At 29.5% G+C, this 19,234-nt stretch overlaps 1 protein-coding gene across 1 annotated transcript; it reads left to right on the top strand.

Annotated features, from left to right (window-relative positions):
• The first annotated feature begins 991 nt into the window (after window positions 1–991).
• LOC100644848 (ATP-binding cassette sub-family G member 1) lies at window positions 992–18,480 on the top strand. The gene is made up of 9 exons (XM_003396278.4): window positions 992–1,408; window positions 7,866–7,983; window positions 10,926–11,121; window positions 11,512–11,659; window positions 13,319–13,558; window positions 14,012–14,131; window positions 14,573–14,833; window positions 17,133–17,389; window positions 17,877–18,480. Exons 1-9 carry the CDS (start codon window positions 1,189–1,191, stop codon window positions 18,213–18,215), a joined length of 1,899 nt encoding a protein of 632 aa, XP_003396326.2. The 5' UTR covers window positions 992–1,188; the 3' UTR covers window positions 18,216–18,480.
• Window positions 18,481–19,234: the final 754 nt, after the last annotated feature.

The following is a 19,234-nucleotide window of genomic DNA, read 5'->3' as shown; positions in this document are numbered from 1 at the left end:
AAACCCTATTTACCGTATAAACCTTCTGGTATAGTACTGAAACTGCGACATATTCGACTAGAATGATACTTTTTAGTTGTTTTTGCGTTCGCTGAACCGAAAAATGAGGGTCTTTTTCACATAAACAAGGCGCAAAAAATTTTGATCAGCCTGTTGATGTATGACGTCCTTATGAATTTTACCGACTCTTTTTTTACAATTTGATATCCTTAACCTGTTTTGATAGCGTAGTGGATTAAATTTGGATTATCCTTTATTTTCTGGAATTTGTATGGCATTGGCCGTGCCATAACTTTGCCGCTTACCGCTTACCGCTCGATATGAACATGATATTATGCGGATTTTTATAATTAATACTTAAGACCTCGGTCGACCAAATATTTATAAAGCCGAATTTTCAAAATTGATCATTGCCATGAAAAATGTCCTCATTTTCGGTTGTAGCGTCCTAAAGTATCTCTCAGAGCACATATTCAGTATCAAAAATTTTGTAATCCGGATACTATACTTTATCAAAAATATGGATAATTTGCAATGGATAATCACATGGATGGATAAACACCCGCAGTCTAATTATTATTGTCTGTATAGTATAGTGACTATAAAAAATATTTGCACACTGTTGAATTTGCTATGTCATTAACATACTGATTAATAAGATCCAAGTATATTAAATTATAATTGTCATGTCATTTGATAATATGTATTTTCGTATAACTACGACAATTTGATATTAAAATAAATTGTTTAAAAAATGTTGGAAAATAAGAATATGAATATCTTTTCCAAACATTGTATATTTAATTGCACTCCGTTAGAAGTCGTTAGTTCTAGTGATCAAAGAAAAAGATAAGGATTATGAATTATTAAGTTTATTTGCATGTTCAGATTGGTTTTTCTATATCTGTTCGCGTTATCATTTAAAAGAATGTCATTATAAGTATGATGCGAGTGTATTAATCATACCTATGTATGTTTTGCCTTATTACAGAAGATCACGTGGCTTAATAATGTGCGAACAGTAATCGGTTGGAAATCAAAACTATCGGGACTCGACCAATCGAAAGGGAGGGAAGAAGGACAGAATCGTTGGTGCTGTGTTAGACATGCGATTACAGACGTGAATCGTGGTCAGAACGAACGCAGCGACACTCGTGGAAAGAAACCCCAAACGTAGTTTATCGAACGATGACCACCTCTGCCCACTGTTCTCCATCCCGATCGTCGTTAAGCTGCTGTCAGGTCGAACACAACAGCCGCGATGACGTACACGGAGTGACAGTTGCCGCGAAAGACAGTTATTTCGTAGAAGATAAATACTCTTTCCCCAGAAAGCCCGAGGTGGACCTCGCTTTTTACGACATCCGATATAGAGTAAAAGAATGGACCATTCGACAGTTAAGACCCAGTAAGTTCACGTTATTTTTTCTATGTTATTGTGAAAAACTTAATAGATTAGATAAAATGTTTAATACGAATAGACATATTTTGAATATTTTAAAACTGATGTGAATTCATACATATATTGAAAAATAAATTAGATTTTGAAAGTATGTATAAAGGAATCATTCAGTATTTTAGAGTTGTTTGACGCTATTTGTTTCGTTTTATTATAAGAAACCTAATGCATAAGTTATATACAGCCATGTATTCCGAGAAGCGAAACATTATTATTATCAAATAAAAAAAAAAAATCATAAGATAAAGAGATTAATTACAATAGATAATTTGATAGATTCAATGAGTTAACGTAATTTTTTCTGTTTTATTATGAACAATTTGATAGATTAGGTCAGTGGTTCTCAGTCTGTACTCCTGAGGATACACCGAAACACTTTTATGGGTACACTACAGTCATTAATTACTTATTAAAATTATTATAATTTTACAAGGTTTTCTAAATGTCTATGTCATTTTTTCTATGTTTATCGATATATGTAATTTATACAAAATTTAATGCGTCCTCAAATATTTTATTTTATCCCGGTTGAGAACCACTACTCTAAAGCATTATTTTTCCCGCTATAAATTCTCCCCGAAAGAATACAAAGCCATGGACGAAAGTAGGTTAGTTGTGGTACGTCAAATGTGCATAGACCTCAGCATCATGATGATACATGCTGCATGACTACCGGAACTCCTTGACCGGATGTCGAGCACTTTGACGTCAACAAACCAGGTTTTGTTACATTTCATTAGAATTATATCATACAAAGAGCTTCGTAATTCGAATGTCGAAAGGAAATAAAATTCAGAATACGAAATATCTATATAAATCGAATTTCTTATCGTTTATTCAAGATCTAATGTTAGAATTTTAATATAATGTCTATTGTATTCAATCCGAATACAATGATTTGCGTTGCCCTTCATATAAAGTGAGAATAACAAATTTCTGTTTTCTTTTACTGTGACGATAACTTTATTGCAACGATGTCTTAATGTTCAAAATCACCCTTTATGAATATGGTAATATTAATAGATCTCTTTTTTCCCATTTATGCTTTTCTTTACTTCAGAGCGACAATAGCAATTGATGAATATTATATTACAGTATAGTATTATATTTATAAGATGTTAAACATTAAGAAATGATGTACATAAGCTTCCTTCGTTGTTCTTATGTCTAGATCCACATCTTTTGAATATCGCTCGTAGGTTGGTGCTTGATAATAGTTATCCGATTGCATCGCGTTTCTCCGCTTTTTAGCGCAATAAATGTCGTGACTCTGAGAGAAAGCGATGTCGAAGTGGTCCTGAGAGTAGCAAAGAAAGTTTTGAGCGGAGAAAGTTAATGTTGGGCATTTTGGAAACATTTCGCCATTATTAGATGTTGGCAGAAAGCGTTATAATCGATCGAACAGGAAATTCAGATGTCAAGAGGTCGCCACCATAGACGTCAGCACATGTATAGGAAATTATGATTGATTACAATAATTTTTAATTACAATAAACGTGTCGTTGACGTTCTGTGCTTATAAATAAACATTTTTTGTTGTGTAAGGATCTATGTTGAATGGGTCAAGAGTATGTATTTAGACAAGAACAGTAAATGTGAGAGTGAATATATCACGTCACCTAATTCTAATTTGTTTTATTAAAAGTCCATCCAAACATTTATCTATGTTCCAGATTTTAACTTATTTGTATCTTAATCGATTTTGACTATTTCATCATTCTATTCGATTGTTCATCTTTAACATTATTTCAATCTTTTTTTTAATGTTATATCTATATTTTTGTATGTTATATTTTTCTACACCATTTGCTACACGTGTTATACAAATCATTTACTAGAATTGTTATTCATAAAAATTCAAAGAAACAAGGAAGACTCATAGCATGCGTAGTTAGATATAACCATAAATTCGTTTTTATTGCACACTACTCGATGGCACGCAGGCATGTATATACGTACATACATAATATATATAGTTTGCGACGCTTGGGATGATTTCTTGGATCGTCCATTGCTTGACAAAGGAAAGGATGAGTCATCACTGCTAGAGCAGAACAGTTGACGACTTGAAGTTGCAAATTTTTATCAAGTAATTTCTACATGTGACTAATACTTGACCTTAACATTCAATCATTGAACCAGTTCTGTATAGATTAGCGTATTGAATTATTCCTATGTTTTATTATTAGGATTAAATATCTAAATATCGAAGATCACTATTGTAAAATTCGATATAATGAACTCTAGGACAACACCAACAAAAATAAAATAATAGTATTCTGCAAATCCGGCAAACTAAAGAGGGATATGAAGCTAAAATATAATAAAAACGAATTAGAAGTGTTAAAATACATGTACTGTATATAGATGTTACTTTCACGTCCTTAGGGACATTCAATAAGGCCTGCGAACAGTTCCTAGCAAAAATTAAACTGCTCTGTGGGAGTATTTTGCAAAAATGAAAATATTCAAACTAGACGACGCAGAGAAAGGTAAAAACGTAAGAAATTGGTATACACAAATGAGAAATATATTTAATAAAACGGGCTATAGTAAATTATACAACCAGCAAAGAGGGAACTTACCAAACATCCTAAAGAAGATCAGGAAGAAGTATATCCTAGAGGACAAACGTAGTATCTTAAATTCCAGTTATAATCCGATGTGCAAAAGTATTAAGGGTTTACAGGCATATAAATGTGAAGACTACATGTATTCAATTTCAACTGCCAATAAACATGATAAGAAACATAGCGCAGCTCAGACTAGTTGGAAATGCAGAAGCTCATTTAAGTAACAAAAACGATATGTTCCGTAAGATTAGGGACATGGTGCAATACACGATATGTAATAATTATGAACTTGAAACCAAAGAACATATACTGTACAAATGTCCAAGGAATCAGCATGCAGATTGCATATTACAACGGAATACTCTGAGACACCGTGAATAAAAAAAAAGCGAAAACAGTATATTATTTTAGACAAACAATATTGAAAATGGAAGTCTTTTATTTAAACTATTAGTTTTAAGGATGCTTAAAATATAAGAATAATAAATAAGAAAAATCTCTGTACCTACCGAGACAGAATCATAATAAACGGCCTTTATTATTATTTATTATTATTAAATTCGATGTAATATGCGGTTGATGTGGCATTAAATAACAGAAATAAGATAAAATAACAGAATGTATGATAATAAATGTTTTAAATATTATAATTCTTTATTATACGCTAGCCCGTACTAGGAATAATAAATTCGATTTCCGTTTGAAAATTGATAAATGCGAAACGACATGATATAGATGACAACAGCGCATGCATTTTATATGATGATGTTCAATATGTTCCGAGAAAAACATGTTCAATAGAGTATTCTTTTTTTTCTTTTTTTTTGTGTTTGCATATCTCATCAATATGAATGCCTGCGATGAACACTGTGCATTTACGCGTATTTTTACTAATTTTATGATTTATGTATGCATATAAATGACAAAATATATAATAATTAAATATTATATTATATAATATAATATTATATTATATAATATTTAGTATAATAAACTATAGTAGTTATTATAGCAATAATTATTAGTACATATAGCATAACTATATAAGCTTTATATTAATGTGGACTTTTTATTTATAAACAATTTATAATTAAAATTTTCAAATATTCGTTTGTTTTAATCAATTGAAATTTCGTTAATAAATGAAACTGCAGGAAGGTTTATTTTAAAATTGATGAATTGATGATTGAGCCGTTTTTCTGTAATCTTTCTGTACTCTGACCAAACAGTCGACATACCTAATCAAAAACAAATGATAGCGAATATAATTCTTTTAAATATATTTAAATATAATTCTAGCTAATATAAATCTCTGTATCCAACATACGGATGTGAACAACTTGTTTAAATGCGATTAGGTAGTATATTCGTAAATAATTATTATATTTATTAATTTATTATTATCATTGAATTAGATTGTTATAATTAAATGTATGTATTATTACGCTTAAAGCATTATTAAATTAATAATAGCTCTATATTTATATCGGGACGTATCAAAGTGGAAATTTAAAATTCAAGAAAGAATTACGTATTCGTGTTATCTTGCTTTCTTATCTCAATGGATAACTTCGCGTTAACGTTAGAATCTGATAATGATACAGGTATATTTACTGCAGTCCAACATAGTAATGTTATGTTAATTTCAATTTATTTAGTTACATTCTATTTATCTTCAAATATCAAATATCAAATTTTAAATAATCAAAATTTATTCAATTCTACAATTCTCTAATTTTGAAGGTAGAGTGAGCTCATTTATGACTTATGAAAAAGCTATTTGTGTAATGAATTCACATCTATTTAAACATCTAGAGACATGGACGAATTAAGTAGACCTCATTAGGATTTTTCAATTGATGGGAACGCAAACACTTCAATATTTCAAAACAGGAGAAGACAGATTTATATCACTTTCAAAATAAACCATCGATATTATAACTATACCTATATATACGGGATGAGCCAGTAATAATGTTCACCTGAAAAAATTCGTTTATCTATTGACTTCATTAAAAAATGATTGAAATAAGATTTATTGTATTCTGAAGTAAAGACCAGTATTGATCAGGTGAATATAGTTTCATTTTTTTGTTATACTGTATATATCTTGATATCTTAAGGTGGCTCTGAGACTTTTAAATGGCTCCGTATATTTTTTCATAACATTGCATACACATTTATAATTTGTCAAATTTAACGCATGATAGATGAAAACAACATAAATGCAAGAATATCGCTTCGCGTCTTTTCGTGTTCTACTTTCTTGTAGAGAATATCCATTTAGATTGACTAATGTTATAAAAGATATATGGTGCCATTTAAAAAACTTAAGGTCACCTTAATATCTCAAAAATATAAGGTATGCATTAAAAAGTCGAACTATATTCAGCTGATCATCCCCCTCGAATACAACAAATTTTATTTCAAATATCTTTTGATGTAGTTAATACGTAATGAGTTATCTCAGGTGGTGATTCTTACCCTGTATATACGACTATAATATAATATAATAATATATGTCATAGAAATATATACTATATATACTAGAAATATATATGTATATACAGTAACTTTTTTATTATCAGTATTACAGAAATATATAAATACAGTAACTTTATACTTATATTTATACTTTAATACTATGTCGTTATTACAAGAGCTTAAAATTATTTACATTACTGAAAAAGCAAATATGTATAAATTTGTCCTGGACAAAAATGCACTCTGTTATGGAAATGTACGACTTAGTGCAAAGTCATCGATTGTTCGTGTCGTTAATTTCATTTTCATTATTGTCTTCTTTTGTTCTTCGTTTCGACGTGACATTTATATTTGTTTATACGAGTAAATATTCCATATAGTTAAATACAAGAACAAAATTTTTCTCATGTATTAATGCAACGCAAATTAAATGACATAGAAAATTCAATCTTAAATGTTATGCATTAATAGAGTCTACTATAAGATCATTTTATAAATTTGATAGATTAATACAATTCATAAAAGACTGATTAATATTGCATTTCAACCAATTTTGACAAGAAATTGGTACGATGAGTCAAACAGGATTAAAATATGACAAATTTGAGTATACTGATTTACGAAGAATCGTTTTCTGCATCACTGAACCATGTCGTTGACTACTATGGTTTCTCAGAATATGTGAACCAATTTTTTTATGAAGTTGGAGTCTCTTAAAAGAGCAAATATCTTTCAAGGAGAAATTCTCTTAAAAATATTGACATAAAAAGATCGTGTTAAATAATTTAAGTACAATTACTTCTGTTATTAGAGTGAGGATTAATGAGAGGAAATGCTTCGAATAGATATTATAGATAAATAATCTGAAAATAAATCGTAATATCAGTTCATTGGTGTCTCTGTGTTTTAGTTCGTTAATTTAACATTTGATGGAAGCCATTTAAGTTCATCCTATTTTGTCAGAAAGAATATAAAAAATAGAAACAATTTTTCCATTTTCTTATTGAAAAAATCCTATTAATCATCGTTATGATTATTAATTTGTGATCTATCTTTAAAACAGAATGTAACAAAATTCTACTTTGAAAATAGAGATTATAGAATGTAGGCAATATAATGCAGAGAATAAAGAAAAATGGTCTTTTTCCTTAGTATAGAATGCGAAGAAATCCTATCTTACAAATAGAGATTAGGAAATATAGAAAACATAATTATAGGGAATAAAACTAGTTTTTCCTTTCTCTTATAGCAGGAAGCAAAGAAATTCTACTTTAACAAATACAGACTACATGTACAATATAGACAGTATAGTATAGAGAGTAAAAAAAATTTCCCTTTCCTAATTGCAGAATCCAAAGAAATTCTTCATGGTATCAGTGGGGAATTCAAAGCTGGCGAACTAGTCGCCATAATGGGGCCTTCTGGGGCCGGGAAGTCGACTTTGTTGAACGTCTTAGCCGGCTATACGTGAGTATTTATTAGCCTAAGCCAAGGACGCTAAGAACATGATTTAGCGGCTTCTAGTTATCGGTACACTTGAACGTGAACGTACTGCGTATATACTGTTCTTTACTACATTAATATTCGTATCAAGAGTTTCAATATTCATGCACTTTGCCTTTTATGCTTTAACGATTATTGAATTTTCGTATGCAAAAAAGATTTTTAATGTTTCAAAAAGATATTTAATTTTATTATTGTTATTATTTATTTATCTTATTTAATTTCAGTTTCATCAGTCTAGAGATAAATTTCGCTTACAATTTTTTTCATTCATCCTCCCATACTTATAATATCTGCCTTATTATCGTTTCTTAATTAACTAACTAATTACTTCCTTACTTAACCAAAAGAATGTTTCATATACAATTGAAATCATTTACATCATATCAGTCAGAGTCTTCTCACATTCTGTCCAAACTTGAAATATTTTTTAAAGTTAGAAAATTGAGTGGAAACTGACTGAAAGAACGCAGCACGATCAAAAAGATCGTTATCTCTTATACTATAAGGAATCTATTAATGAAACATATTGTATATTATATTATTATTATATTATTATTTATCTATTGATAAAATATATTATATTAAATTATCATAATATGATAATGAAGTACAATTACAATTTAACTCACATATTGCATTCGCTTTTTAGATGATTCATTCATTCGAACACGAATCCACTATATATCATAGCACACGTAGTTACTCATAGAGGTATTTAAACACCTGTTATGGAAACTTATGTATTATGTGTTACATTGAATTCTCTCTTTTTTAAGTTATGATTCAGATATTTAAACTAACGCATCTAGACGACATAAGTATATAAAAGAGAGTAAATATTTACAGAAAAGGAGACACCTTTGTTTTCGCTGATTTTGAAATGTGTTATAAAGCTCAATATTTCAAATAACTTTCCTATATATCTAACCTATACATATAATCGGCCGTCGGTATTAGGTTTCCAGCTATACGCAAAAATATCTCTCTGGTAGGTTTCAGTTTTCAAGCTGAATTGGGTTAGTATGGTTACTGACTGCAACAGCAGCAATGTTTTGTTATGTCTACCCTCTTGTTTCGTTGGACAGACCATATTAACATTAACCCGGTCTCCGCGCCGTGAGGTAACCGGCCAGCATTGTTGTATATTCATTACATGTTATGTATTCATATTATATATTCATGTTTATATAAACAAGTCTCGACACCAATATGTCAAAAGCATAGAAGAAATCATTCGAAAATTAAGTCGTGAAAAATCAACATGGAAGAGTAGAAAGGTCTCGTTACGCATGCGCAACATGCTGTAAATGCTTAAACGAGTGACATCTACTCATCTTTGTCTGTCTTACAGAACGTGAATTTTGTTATCTTTCTTGTTGGCTTTTTCATGACCCAATTTCAGTTGATTTTCCATAGCGAGTATCGAGACCTCTTTATATGACTAATTGCGACGAGATATTTTTATGTGCAATTCAAAAATCAAGGTTGGCTGCTGGTTATATGTATAGAAAAAGGTTATTCAAAATGTTGAACTCTACAATATATTTCAAAATCGAAATCAAAGATGACCTTTTCAGTGAATACTTACCCCCAAAAGTACAAAATATACATTAACTAATTGTAAGTAAAACATATGTTTTTAGAAATCATTCTGTTAGCATATTTCTCTGTAGAAATACTTACATATTTAAAGGTGTCACTAATAGTGAGCATTACAGTATGATTTCCGCGAGTAATTGCTAATACGTTTCTCCAGAATCTGATTCTACTAGAATAAATACTAGGAAGTTTCAATTATATGTTAAATTGTACTGTGTACAACGTCGTGAACTATACGTGACGATCATCGAAGTCGGCGATGACTATCTTAATTAATTTCTGGAACAGGAGGAAGTATCGCCTTAGAAATTTACTTTCCAGAAAGCTGTTCGTATTAATGATTATTATATAATGCATTAAGGATAATTAATGAGTCATGGATAATTACAAATAGATTCAGCTAATGTAGAATCAATTGTAGAACAATTGATTTGGATAAGGAATTAATTATGAAAGTTAAATAATAACAGATAAAAAATCAATGAACTAGCTAATTATAAAATTAAATAACATAATTTATGGATTAATCATTGTTTTTATTATTAATTACGATTAAACTAAAGAAAGTAATCTAAACTAAAATTAATCTAAAACAAATCTTAAAATTAAAATTTATTAATTACTTATTAAGAAAATATTTATTTTAAGAATAATTAATAGTAATAGAAATAGATTTGCGTTTTCTTTATTCGGTCTATCAATTACTATAAATGTGTAAATTTACCATTCCTTTTCCTTTAGATGTTTTAAATAAACATTTATCCCGAGGAAAGTATCGATCGTTTATGCAACACATAAACAAATGGAAAATTAAATAAAAGGTAATTTTCAGCGGAAGAACGGGATTTTTCAGTATATATTTTGAAATATTAACATTTTCACATAAAAATGAAACATGGTCTAAAGAACAGTAAATATTATCTGAATGCAGTTAGATTGCGCAGCACGTGATTCGGAATGAAATTAAATATTAGTTGATTCAATAGTTTATTATACGAAGAAAATCTTGGCAATGAGCTGAAAACGATCATTGAATATTTTACACATGAATGCAATGTTGTGAGCTTTTTTACCAAAATTGATATTTGAATTTATAATTGAATAAATATCAATTTTATTCAGTTTATAAATTTTTATTTATTATATATTTCAAGAATATTGATCATACTAAAATATCCAATACTATTCTAGGATATTCTCTTAGAAATTAAATAATCATATCTAATTAAATAATTATATTGTCATAAAAATTAAATAATCTTAACAATGCGATTGAATTAATTAGGAACAAAACGGTGTTCCAGAGTGAAAGGTGTTCGGGGAAAGATTCTAGTAAATGGAAAAGTTAGGGTACCGTACAGTGAGAGATGGAAGAGAACATCATGCTACATACAACAGGAATCCTTAATGAGAACAAGAATCACCGTGGGAGAAGCCATGACATTAGCTGCACACTTAAAACTTGGCTACAGTATAAATTCAGCCCATAAACATACTCAGGTTTGTAACCTGCTATACAGTTCTAAACTACATATTCAAAATCAATTTCAAATGTTCTCCATTATTTAGCAACAAAATAATTTATTTGAAAATTGTGTAATAGAAACATGTAAAAATCCTGCAAAATTATGAATGATTAAAAACACATCATAAAGTCTTACAATTGCTACAAGCATTTCTAGAAATTTTTTAAATTACATTTTTGAATAAAGATTTCACATTAATTAAAGTTTCACATTATTAAAGTTTAAAAATCTCAAAAAATTTTCAAGTAGTTGAAAAAATTAATGATATAAAAATATCTAATTTAATATTAAATTCAATTTATGCAATGTGGATTAATATGACAATAATACATGTAATAAAGGATAATGTATTTTTTGTTATCAGGTTTTGGAACTCTTAGAAATGTTAGGATTGAGCCATTGCTATGACACCCTTTGTGGAAAATTGTCCGGCGGACAGAAAAAACGACTTGACGTAGCTCTGGAGCTTTTAAGTAATCCTTCAGTATTATTCCTCGACGAGCCAACAACCGGTAATTACGAAATACTCCTGCACGAACACTAAGCACTAGACGTTGTGTTTAAGATGTTCTTCGAATTTTGCTTTTTACGTAATGCTATCAAGATTATAATTATAGATATGAAAGAAGGATGGTGTTATTAAGAAATAAATTCGAACTAGACACATATAAATTTATTTTACAATTTCTTAATTCTACATCATCGTGTATTACAAGAATTTCGAAAAACTTTTAATATTATTTATATAAAAATTTATATTTTAAAATTACAAAAGTTTACAAAATATGATATTAAGAATAATATTGTTTAATCGAAGTTTCTTTATGTAACCAAACATCTTCGTCTATTAATAGCTTTTTAATAGATCTTTAATTATAGATTCGAATTTGCGTTGGTTTAATGGTTTTAATATCAGTTGCACATGGCAAATTTACGATAGAAAAAAAACCGGTAACGACGAACATGTTTGTTTGAGACAACACTGATAGTCAATTGCTACTAGTTGAATCCATTATAGGTCGTATCATAGAATGCTTGGAACGTTCCATCCTACAAGGTCTTTACTGGTGCAATACAGACGCTTCACAATAGCAAATACAATTTATTATACACAATTCTCATCCATCATTCTATTCTAATTCTACATAAATATCGATATATCAATTGTTAGTTTTAAGATAATTCTAATAAAGAAATGTAGATTAAAAAGTTGAGTAACTTTAATTACGGAAAGTATAAGCAAACTAATAATTTGTAGATGTATATTATGCAATAGTATGATAGATTCTTTATGTTGTGGATATAAAATATAAAAATCTTCTATCGGAGTAGGCGATGCAGCATTTTATGATGACTAACTTCAGTTTAGTATATTAGTCGCATCATTGCCGCTGATGTATGTTACAAAGCACAACAGCATTTCCGGGTATCGTCAGTTCATGTATCCTAGAAACATATAAAAATTATTTTTATAATTTAGCGATATCTTGACAACATATTAGTGACATACTAACTTTTATTGAACATAATTATTTAGACGTTATGGTAATAATCCATAATATACATAATTAGATTTCGGATTTGTGCAACTATGCATATAAATATATAAAAATACATAGAATGTGTATACGAAAATATACATATAAAATATACAAAATAGGATATTCATTATAGTTATATACAATGGGTGGAACAAATCTCTATGTAAGTTCTATTTTTTTTAGTTATGACCATAAAAACATAAAGCTGCATAAATATCTACAGTCTATACATAACGAAGCAAGATAATTTGAAACCTCAAATTATCTTCAAGACCTAGAGTTTTAATACTGAATTATAAAAGAAGACAGATACCTAATATGTTTCAGGAATCATTAAGTTCTTAATACTTATATCTTCAGCATTTAAATTAGTTCTACAATTTTTATCAGTAGACAATGCACATGTTTATGTTATATATAATATAAATATTATATATTATTTATTAATTTATGGGTTTATCCAAAGTACTGTATCTCCCAAGTTGTACTCACAAACATATAAAATTGCATAAACGTTTGCAGTCTACTTATAACATAAAAATTATTTAAAGATTTTATACAAATAATCCTTAAATTTTTAAAAATCTTGAAATTCTAAAAGAAATTCAAAAATTTTTTTTGTAATTTTAGGTTTGGATTCGTCTTCGTGCAGCCAGTGCATCGCACTGCTGAAGCGTCTTGCTAAAATAGAAAGGCGTACGATAATATGCACGATACACCAACCAAGTGCGTTGCTCTTAGAGATGTTTGATGCCATTTACGCGGTTGCCGGTGGATATTGCATATATAGGGGGTCGGTTAAATCTTTGTTGCCTCATATGTCCTCGATCGGTATTGATTGCCCGCCTTACCACAACCCAGCTGACTTTCGTACGTACAGCGGCATTCCTTTCGGGTCATTTTCATATTTACAGTAGAATCAGACTGTATGAAATGTGCACTCTGTTCAAGGTCATCGAAGAAAAGTCTATCACTACATTATGAAACTACATATATCAAAAGATGGCATTATGGATCTCTTTTTTTATTAATTATTAATGTTATTATTATTGTTATTATTGTTATTAATATAATGTAATTATTAATGTTATTATCGTGTTTATATCTTTTTTTACAATTTTGATATTTTATTATTTACTTTATTTTTCACCTTTTAAATAATATTTATCTGTTATTTCTGTAATATTTCTAATATTTTACATAATGAATTATATGAAATATACGTACTGAGAATCCTATTGGCCTTGAATAGGCGTTATCTATTCACAATTTTGCGATGATAATAAAATTATAATACACCTGTGCACACGTTTATTGTTACAGTTTTAGAAGTAGCGATTGGAGATTATGGTGTTACTGTGGACAAATTAGCAGCTGCTGTGGAAACAGTGTCTAAAGATGACAATAAGGCCGTTACTTATGCAATGAAATCACAGTTAGAAGGTAGTTGTAACGTCTCCTTACTCACCTATATCTTTTTATATTCTCATATTTTCCACTTACTATAACTGTACATATCTATGAAGTTTCTTCTAGTATAACTGTACATATGTATGAAAGTTAATTCACTCAAAGCAAACATTAGGTTAACACAATATTGTGTTCAGGTACTTTTCAGTCAATTTACATTACATATCTAATTCTTTTTTTCTTACATTGTGGCTATGAAAGGGAATTCTAAAACTTCGTGTAATAGTTTTTCATTGATATATATTTCTTCTAAGAAACCTAGATTCTATAATAGTATGGAATTATTTAAATATTTATAACATTAGAATCACAAGAAATTGAATTATAGTATTTATAATATTATGATAAGCTACGTATTGCTTGGTCCTTAATCAATGCCCATTCGTGACCCCATACTTCGTTTTGTTAACATAGAAAGCGCAAATGAACCACCAACACCTGCAGGATTCATCGCACAATGTTACCTACTTTATAAGAGACAATTACTTTCCCTCAAAAGAGACTACACATTATTGGTAGTACGATTGTTGTGTCACCTGTTAATTGGAATAATCTTCGGCTATCTGTACATGGGAAGCGGTTACAGAGCGAACGGTGTCCTTGCTAATTACGTTTACCTGTACGGATCGTTGCTACTACTCGTTTACACGGGTAAAATGGCCGTCACACTTGCCTGTAAGTATTCACTACATTGAGTTACTATTTTCAACTTTTATTATTATTAAAATCTTAAATTTGACAGAGAAGCTTTAAGTGTTTCATTCTTTTTACTGAAATAAAGCCTAGGTTTCAGGTCCTAAAGTCAAATTTCTTCAGTTGTGCATAAACATATGAATTTGCATATGAACATTTTACTTATAAAATTTATATTAGGTAAGTATATGATACACTAAGATGTATACATATATATGTATAATACATTAGTGGGATTAAGAACTAGGAAACTTTCTCCCCTAAACTACTTATCAATCTCTCTCTCAAGAGCCGTTTCTCTGTATTTCTTTTTTTAAAATCAATGATCAATATCTATACTAATTTGTATATATTAAGTACTTTGTTTCTTTCCTTTTTCTCAAATTACCTGTAATTTCATTTCCATATATATAACAGGTTTTTTCAAAATTTGCTCTTTGCATATTTAACGGTTAGGCAATGTACTTTATGAACGTCTACATCATAAAAAATTTAACTTGTTTTAACGTTTTTCTCTTGGAAGATTAGTATAGTATGTATAACCGAACTTTATAAAATTGGAACTTCACCTTCCTCATTAACTGAAATATTTAGAGGAACCAAATTCTGAAATTGCTCAACTTTTTCCTAATATTAACTATGACTTTTTGGAGAATTTAAAAATTATATTTAACTCAGCTATTTATTAAAAATTGTTTATTAACATTTCAATTATGAAGGAGAGAGTATAATTTAATTACTGTTAAATATATTATTAGATTACTAGATAATATAATAATGTTAACCCTTTGCGCTCCTATGTCGAATGTGACTCCACATTAGTTTTTATCTCAGGAGCTCCTTTGTTGAGTCCCCTTTTTTTTTTAATCTTTGTTTATTAATTCCAAGTTTTTTACATATTTTTTTTTACATGATTTTTTTTCCAGAATAAACGCTGGATTCTAATTGTAGGGTGGTACAGGCAAAAGTACCGATACGCGACGGTACGACGTAGCCATGCATTATTACATTTTTTTTTTTTTTTTTACGCCTATTATTGTAAGTTAAATTTAAGCCGCTGTTGCGCTGAGCTTATGTGCGATGTTTTAATTTATGTCCTGAAAGCCTGGACGCAAAAACAGGACAGTTCGCTAGCCTATTAGGGCGGGGGTGGGAGAGGATGGACTGGGAGGGGAGGGGCCTTTGTTGAGTCCCACTCGACATTCTTTCAGTCCCACCTTTTTTTTGCGAAACATGTGAAAGAAAAGTAGGATTGCATCCTGGAAATTATTTCAAGATCATACACTTAAAAATTACAAAATACAACAATAATGTAAATAAAACTGCTATTTAAGTGAATTTGTTTCTTCCTTTATTTATTTAAATTGTTTTATTTTTTAGTTAAAGTAAATTTCAAATAAAACACTTAAAAGCGTTGGGAGCTGCTGGTAACGAAATTGAAATAAAATTCGGAGTGCAAAGGGTTAAATAATTATTAAAAGGAAGTTACATAGTAACGAAGAAGAAGGAATAGCGCAGTCCAGTTTTCACGGTTTGATCTTTCCTTTACATTGCTATAATTTTGCGCCATCAGTGATGGGAAATGTAGGTCAAGGAAGCATGGTGTACGATCATATCTTAGACTAAGTCGCAAGTCGTAACGCATAGGAGAGTTAACAGTATCTCTAGTGGCCATTCACTCCTATCCGCTATATGTATATTTTTTGCTTGTTGATGTTACCCGGTCGTGTCGACATTCCTGTTTTACCAACATATACTTTATTTTCTTGGTTATTTGAATTGTAGCCGTAAATGGTTGCCATTGCCCTAGTCTAATTAATTTATATGCTTCCTTCTTCTTCGTTTATTTTTCCTTTGCCTTTTTTTTTAGAAAGCGTTTCAAGGTAGATTTGATCTAAACTACAATATCTGAAAGTGAAAATAATCTCTATAACGATAAAAAAAATATCCAAAACGATGCAATAAAAGCATCAAAATAAATTGCTCTCTGATTTGAATTTTGAAGTTCAAAGACTATTTTGTTCCAATCTTGATTAGAGACTAATTCAATTTAGAATAATCATAACAAGTATCATACATAAAAATATAACCTCATAACATGTACATAATGTACAAAATTACTCAAACTAGAATACTCGTTATAATATCTGGGATGTGAAATAAATTTCTGCATAGATCCAATTTTTTTAATTGCATTTGTAAAAAATATAATCAAAGTAATTATAATTTCAATTTGTATTCAAAATATGATATGAATTTATAGTGTTTGAATTACTTTTAGTTCCACAAGAAATGCGGATACTCAGCAGGGAACACTTTAATCGGTGGTATGGGCTAGCACCGTACTATATCAGTCTATTGCTCGTCGAAATACCGTTCCAAGCAGCTTGTGCAGCGACCTATTTGACTGTGAGTTACTGGTTAACAGGACAACCCATAGAAACTCCTCGCATAATTTCTTTCATGGTTGTCAGCATAGCCGCTAGTTTAACAGCTCAAGCATGGGGATTTTTTATTGGCGCGACCACGCCAGTGAAGGTGTGTTATTATAATAGCCATATGAAATATTTTAATAATATGACAATAGCCATATAAGATGTTCTAAAATATTTAATTGATTTTGCTAATGTTTTTGTCTTTTGTTTGGAACTACATTACACATAAATAATTCATGAGGAATAAAAGGCTCTCTTTTTCTTATGCAATATATGGACATTATGCGAACATAGATGCACAGGATCTAGACTATCGATTTTTCAAAGCTTGTTAAAATATAATTCCTAAAACTTACGATGTATTGAGTTTGATTAATTCGTTACGCAATATTAATCTTCACAATAATATCCTGAAATATTGAAGAGTGAAATATTGGATAAATATTAAGAGAGAAGGAAATCTTTATTGATAGCTTATGCATCATTTTATTATACAAATTTCTCAATATTTTTGAAAACCAAAGTAAAAGATATAAGAGGTATTCTTTTTAAAAAGAGGATTTTAATATTCAATCTTTTTCTGTTCCTAGATCGCGGTATTCGCAGGACCCATAATTGCAGTGTTATTTTCCGTATTCGGGTTCTGTATTCGTTACATGGATACGCCCCAGATGTTCCGATGGATGTTTCATATATCATACTTTCGTGCTAGTTTCCACAGCCTGTTACACACTGTCTACGGTTTCGATCGGATGGACTTGAAATGTGACGACTTTTATTGTCATTATAAGAAACCAACACAATTCCTTAAAGAAATGGAGATAGTCAACATAAGCGTCGCGAACAATCTCATTTTAATTATTGGTATTGGCGTCTTAATGCATTTATTAACTGCCAGTGCTCTTTGGTGCAAGCTTAACAGAAGATAAGAACTACTTATTTTCTATCTTTGATAATTCAATATCGTTATCAGCCAATTATATGCGATCTCCTTTACCATAGAAGATAGCGCTGAAAGAGTTCCTCCAGGACCTTGTAGGAACGGATCGAAAAACGTTGAATTTTTTGTACCAAGAACAAGACTTTTCTTCATAGAGAAATTTTATGAAAGACATCTGTTGAATGAACGAAAGTTCTGAAATGTATTTCTACAAAGAACTATGGAAATTATCTATTAAATGTTTATAAAGTAAATTCTTTTGCACTGTACTTATGAATTATAGAAAAATTTTGTTGAAATCTTAACATTTGAAAACGTGTAAAAATTATGGATTAGTTGTCGATAGCAATCTATGAACTTAATCGTACGTACTATTAGCAAGTAGAGTTTCTAGATGTATCGCTACACGTTATTCAATAATTATCACGTTATTCCGTGATTGCCGGGATTATTACCTTATTGTACGTCTTTTTTATCGGATCTCTTATATCAGAGACTTTCGTAAGAAATGAGTCACGAAAGCTTTAAAATGTACTGTAGTCTCGAATACCTTTAAGAGTTACATAAATGTAATGTAGGATGCACACAATAGTTAAGAAAAAATTCTATTTTTTTATCACGTTTTCATATATTACAATGTTATTGATAATGAGTCTAATGGTATTGATAATTAGATTGCAGATTTTTATGCGTTCATACAGAACTTAAAGATACGAAATATATACATAATATACAAAAATACATAAATATTTAAAATAAAGTACTCATCGTAATCTTCAGTAGATGAAATAAATTATATAGATTCTATTTCTTGTATTCATAAAAATATAAATTTGCATAAAAACTCGAGATCTATTGATGATAGTATATTAAATCATTCAATATACCACTTATATGCTACGATTAAAAATAAAATCGACGATTTATGTTAGGTGTAATTATTGCACTGTTCACGATACGATTAATTTGAAAAATTAATCGAGAATCGAGCAAGTTATCAATTTGAAA

Source organism: Bombus terrestris, chromosome 7 (assembly GCF_910591885.1).
Source record: "Bombus terrestris chromosome 7, iyBomTerr1.2, whole genome shotgun sequence".
Classification (NCBI taxonomy): domain Eukaryota; kingdom Metazoa; phylum Arthropoda; class Insecta; order Hymenoptera; family Apidae; genus Bombus; species Bombus terrestris.
The sequence above is the reverse complement of the archived record's forward strand: the minus strand, read 5'-3'. Positions and strand labels throughout refer to the sequence as shown.

Coding starts and splice junctions, on each gene's coding strand:
- LOC100644848 (XM_003396278.4), top strand. CDS start 1,189: ATGACCACCTCTGCCCACTGTTCTCCATCCCGATCGTCGTTAAGCTGC. Junction 11,122..11,511: donor CAGCCCATAAACATACTCAG/GTTTGTAACCTG, acceptor TTTTGTTATCAG/GTTTTGGAACTCTTAGAAAT. Junction 14,834..17,132: donor AATGGCCGTCACACTTGCCT/GTAAGTATTCAC, acceptor AATTACTTTTAG/TTCCACAAGAAATGCGGATA.